This window comes from Olea europaea, unplaced genomic scaffold (genome assembly GCF_002742605.1).
Source record: "Olea europaea var. sylvestris unplaced genomic scaffold, O_europaea_v1 scaffold358, whole genome shotgun sequence".
Lineage (NCBI taxonomy): Eukaryota > Viridiplantae > Streptophyta > Magnoliopsida > Lamiales > Oleaceae > Olea > Olea europaea.
In genome coordinates this window covers 434,253-440,131 of record NW_019254992.1, presented here as the reverse complement: position 1 = coordinate 440,131, position 5,879 = coordinate 434,253, and the positions used below count along the sequence as shown (strand labels likewise).

At 37.1% G+C, this 5,879-nt stretch overlaps 1 protein-coding gene across 1 annotated transcript; it reads left to right on the top strand.

Annotated features, from left to right (window-relative positions):
- The first annotated feature begins 1,539 nt into the window (after nt 1-1,539).
- LOC111386499 (mitochondrial phosphate carrier protein 3, mitochondrial-like) lies at nt 1,540-5,867 on the top strand. The gene is made up of 6 exons (XM_023010966.1): nt 1,540-2,093; nt 2,810-3,171; nt 3,260-3,303; nt 4,904-5,118; nt 5,241-5,365; nt 5,500-5,867. The coding sequence occupies exons 1-6, from the start codon at nt 1,785-1,787 to the stop codon at nt 5,561-5,563; spliced, it is 1,119 nt and encodes a 372-aa protein (XP_022866734.1). The 5' UTR covers nt 1,540-1,784; the 3' UTR covers nt 5,564-5,867.
- Nucleotides 5,868-5,879: the final 12 nt, after the last annotated feature.

Genomic DNA, 5,879 nt, shown 5'->3' with positions numbered 1-5,879 from the left:
TTGATGGTGGTAGAGATGATGTTGCAGGTGATTGTGTTCGATAATGGTAAAAATGATCTAGATGATGGGTGCAGGTTATTGTGTTTGGCGGTGGTGGAGATGGTGGTTTTGGGGGGTCACAATGGTTTTAGTGGAGTTTGGGTGGCGGTGGCTTTGTCGGATCCAACGGTGGTAAAGAGTATGTTGGATCTAGTGGTGGTTCTGGTAGCGGAGGGTATGTTGATGGCGATGTTGTGGTCTAGCAGTGGTTATGGTTGGGATGGGATGGGATGGGGTGGGGTGGGGGTAGTAGTATTGGTGGTGGTTTTGGCGACGACAATTTTGGTGGCGATGTGGGTGGTGAATGTTGTGAGGTATGGTTATAAGTGTTGGCGGCGAATGTTGTGAGGTATGGTTACAAGTGTTGGCGGCAAATGATTTGGTTGACTATAACCATTAAATTAGTTAATATGTGATCAATAAATAATATGTGATTAATGAAAACGATAAATTGTGATCAAGAAATAATGTGTGGCCTGAAAAAATGTTAATTTGATATCGATAATTTGATAATTTATGACTGTGTAATAAGTTTTGACTTATTACGTTTGTGATTGTGATCGATAAATAGACTGTGATTTATAAATTTTTGACTTGTAACCATGAACAATTTGTGACATATAAATTTTTTATTAATTGTTAGCGTAAAATAATTTCTGACATATAAAAATTTTGATTTGTGATCGAAAAATAATATATGACTAACTAAATCATTAATTTGTGATCAAATTACATAGATATGTGACCTTAATATTTTAATCAATAAAATATATAAATAATTAATTAAATCATAAATAAAATTTAGTAAATATTTGATTTTTAAAATTTGAAATTGTTACGCTTCGTCACATATGGATCTACTTGGCTGACCCACTGTAGCTATTGGGCCACTCAAATCTAAGTACCTTGTATAATGTCGAGGCCTGAAGTCGAGCTGCCTTGCTACATAGTTGAAACCAAGCCTCAACAGGGCTTAGGACTATAAAGTCGAAGCCCACTTCTCCGAGGCCGAAGCCTCCGAAGCCCACATTGCCGAGGCTGAAGCCTCCGAATCATCTTCCATGGTCACTTCTTTCAAGAGATCCTCTTCTATACAGAAAGCTTATTCAAATGACTATAAGACATTTGTTATAAGTGTAAATTTTAAGTATTGTCAACAAAATGATGGCTCTATTTGAGTAATAAATGTATAGTAGGCTAGGATTATATGTTTGAAGTAAGTAGATGAGATCACGTGTATCCTCATCAAAAGCCACCATTTCACTTGCATCACTATAAAGACTCCCTCATATAACCCTTTTGAAGGCTAATACAACTCTTGATACTTCAATATACTCATTCTCTCTTCTGTTAAGTTAACTCATATACAATCACATTCACGATCAACCTGCATGTACTCCGTAACACGACACTTGTCGGCCTTTTTTTTGGGGTCAATAGAAACTCTTATCTTAATTTTGAAATGTTTTATACCTAACCTCTCAGTTGGGTTTTCCTTTTTCATTTCTACTTTTGTCGAGAGAGAGAGAGAGAGAACAAAAAACGTCGGAACAATAATGTGCGGACCAATTCAACGCTGTTTGCTCCGCGTATAAAGCTGGGCATCGGTCCATTTGCCAATGAATCGGGACATATCGCTTTCTGTGGGAAAAAGACATTCGGGCTGAGAAATCGGTACGCCTGATTACGTTCGCCGCCGATCTCTGGGCCTTTGAATTTTCCTCCGCCATCTAAGTCAGCCACTCATGGCTTTCTTTTCCGAAAACTCTCGCCGTCAATCTCTTATTCCAAGTTTCCTTTACTCTTCCTCTTTGTCTTCCAATAAACTAGCACTTGACAAAATGGTTAGCAACTCAAACCCGAGCTTCACGCCGTCGCCTTCATCTGCATCGACTCCGAACAGGAGCTTTATGATCCCGGCGCCGAGCGAGCCAGGCAAAATCGAGATGTACTCTCCACAGTTCTACGCTGCCTGTACTGCTGGTGGAATACTCAGCTGCGGTCTCACTCACATGGCCGTTACTCCTCTAGATCTAGTCAAATGTAATATGCAGGTTCGTTTGGCGAAACCACTACCAGATCTATTCATTTCTCTATTATTTTTCATTGATTTCATGATCCCTTCATTGCTGTGGGATTATGGTGTCTTTTCATCGATTTTTAGTGTATATTGATTTGGAATATAGACAGATCTGGTGGTCTTCTGCAAGTCTAATATAGACCTGATGGAAATTTTCATAGTGTTGCCTGAAATATGTCTTTGGCGGAGATTTTGTGCTGGCTTTAAGTTCTGTTCTTCCTATCTAAGATTGGTTTTGTAGATGAACAATTACGTATAGGCATAAAGATTTTAAAATATTTTTATTTGTTGTGAGTCTGTGGGATTTAGTTCAGATCTTGCTAGCTCAGTTGTAGTCTCGATCTAATTTGGTTCGTTCTTTCTTCCTGAATGTATAAAGTATTTGAGAACTATAAGTGAGGTTTTTGGAATTAAAAATGAAATTCAACCAATTCAAAATCTTCCAACTCAAACGAAGTAATAAGTTGCATAATTGTCTACGCCTTAGATTGGACGAGAGTGACTATATTTTCATGAAAGTATGTAATGTATAGCATATAATGAAGTCAAGCCATGGTTATCAATTTATTGATTTTTGTGCCTCTCGCAATTTTATTTTATTTAATTTTTTTCGATGCTTATGATCTTTAATCTTGATAATTACATACTCACTCGCTCAATTGAATCTAATCTTTTTCTCTAATTTCTCAGATTGATCCAGCAAAGTACAAAAGCATCTCTTCTGGTTTTGGAGTGTTACTTAAGGAACAGGGAGTGAAAGGTTTCTTCAGAGGATGGGTGCCTACCTTGCTTGGTTACAGTGCTCAGGGTGCCTGCAAGTTTGGGTTCTATGAATACTTCAAGAAGTACTATAGTGACCTTGCAGGACCTGAAAATGCAGCCAAATACAAGACTCTGATCTATCTTGCTGGTTCTGCATCTGCTGAGGTCATTGCAGATATTGCTCTCTGCCCCTTTGAAGCTGTGAAGGTTCGTGTTCAGACGCAGCCTGGTTTTGCCAGGGGGTTGTCTGATGGGCTTCCAAAGTTTGTGAAATCTGAAGGTGCTCTGGGGTATGCTAAACACATCTTTCTTTCATTCTATCAAAATTTTGGCTTCCAAATTAACATATTGGATTCATATTTTCCTCAATGTTTGCAGGTTGTACAAGGGCCTGGTTCCTCTTTGGGGACGTCAAATTCCATGTAAGTTTTAGATGTGTGTGTTAATTTTTTCTTGGGCTTTTCAAATGAAATATAAGCCCGACATTGACTTCTGCACCTTTGACTGGCTTGAGGATGATAGATGTCAAAAGGCTTACTATTCCACACATAAATTAATTTATGTGGAGAATCATTGCATGAACCTTTTTGAAGTGCATTCCTTTGGTTGTTTACTGGTCTGTTGTTGCTTGATGAGTGCATTGATTCTTGTATCTATCGGCAGTTGCAATTTCTTGTAGAAATATTTTTTATTGCCAACTGTTTGGCCTTCATTACATTCAGTGGGTTATATTCCTTGATTATTTGATCTTACATCCACATTGATGTCTGATAATATATTCTAACTTTTTGGAACCTTTTTTTTTTAATTCCATGTAGAATGTGGTGTGGATTATTTACATGTAATGTTCACATGGTTTCTTGAGGTAACTGCTACAGGTTTTAATTGCCTTTGATTGGCATATGATGTGGATTTCAAATGGCTTGCTTTTCCGCATTAAGAAAACTAAATTCTGTGGATTATCAATGCATGAACCTTTTTAACTGCATTATTCCTTTGGTTGTTTATTGGACCATGTCATTGCTTGGTGCATTCATTGCAAAGTAATTGTTGCCCTTGTTCGTGTATCCATGTTCAGTTGTAATTCCTTGTAAAAGTAACTTTTATTGCCAATTTTGCCTTTATTACATTCTGTGGGTTATGTTACTTGGTTAATTGATCTTGCATCCACATCAATGTCTAACCTATTTATATGCTCACAATGACCATAATATATTTGAATTATTTAGAACTGTTGTCATACCTATGTAGAATGTGGTGTGGAGTATTTAAATGTAATGTTTACTTGGTTCTTTGAGACAACTGCTAGAGATTATCATCCAAACCTAGCTATTGTTGGATATTTCAAGTTTTTATTTTGCAAGATTGTGAAAGGATTTGATTCTTTTGATGCATATATTTTATGCCTTACGTGATGTGATTATATTCTAACTTACCTTTATACAAATATAATTTATCATTGATTTTGTCATACTACTAGAAATTATAGGTACTCACAGTCACCTAGTTTATTGTTTCTTTTCTTTTCAAGATAGTGCCGTTGATAGAAAATTATATGATGTTATGAATTGTATCTTTTTGTACTTAATTTATTATATGCTTGGTATCTAAACAAACCGTCATTGACGTTTGGTAGCTGAACTGTTAATTATTTGCTTCTTTGAGGCTAATAATTGACACTTTCTTGAATTTCAGGATTTCAGGATTTTTTTTACATATTGTAGGATTTTGGTTTTACGCATTTATTCAACTTCTACCCACTTATAAAATCTAGCCATGCCTTGCAACACACTTTTAATAGCTGCTTTACTGTTTGGGTTATTTGCTTTATTCTTTTTAGGGTCTTCATATTTATTCGTAAGATGGCATCATATTTATTCGTAAGATGGCATATCTGTCAATTTTAGAAAAGCTTGCGATGTTCTCCATTTGTACATTTGTAACCATGCTTGTGCATGATATATTTTCGCAAGTCTTTCTACTAGGGGGTCATTTGATATCAATACATGGGTTAATTGACAGATACAATGATGAAGTTTGCATCTTTTGAGACTATTGTGGAGATGATTTACAAGCATGCTATCCCTACACCTAAAAGTGAATGCAGCAAGCCCCTGCAGCTTGGTGTGAGCTTCGCTGGTGGATATGTTGCTGGTGTTTTCTGTGCTATTGTATCACATCCTGCTGACAACCTTGTCTCTTTCCTTAACAATGCCAAGGGTGCTACTGTTGGTGATGTGAGTCTACTATTTATGTTGTGTGCTGGACCTTCTTTTTCTTATTGTTATTTTTCTTTCTACTTGTTTGCGCACTATGGGTTCTACATTCGCTTTCTATGTTAATCCTTTCTCTTTTTCAGGCTGTAAAAAATCTTGGTTTATTGGGTCTCTTTACTCGGGGACTTCCCCTCCGTATTGTCATGATTGGAACTCTCACAGGGGCTCAGTGGGGTATCTATGATGCCTTCAAAGTTTTTGTTGGGCTGTAAGTTTCCCTTTCCGAATATGTTTGAGCAATACAATTTCACTCCCAATCTCTGCCTGGAAATTAGTATTGTGCAAGGGGTACTTAATTCTTTGCTGGAAGTTGACTTAGTAACCCCCTGATTGTTTTTTCAGGCCAACAACTGGTGGTGTTACTCCTGCTGCTGCACCTGTTGCCACCGAACTTGCAAAGGTGTAGAATCATATGCAAAAATTTTCACATCGTAGGTTTTCATTAGGGTGGTCAATAAATGTTGCATGCCTGGTGCTGCATCGAGTGGCGTTTAGCAGGTGAAGGGTATTTTTTTTCTCCGACAATCTTTCTGTTTCACTAATTTGATGGTGTGGTCAAGTTCCAAATTCTCAATATATTTCGGATGTTCGATTTTGTTAGGAGTAGATACAAATTTTCCATATTAGAAGCTTCCGGATGGAAGCACAAATGTTAGCTCTTGCAAGCACATTTTCCAGATATGTAACTCCATTTTTTCTTGCAACACGAAGTTTAGCGTTCT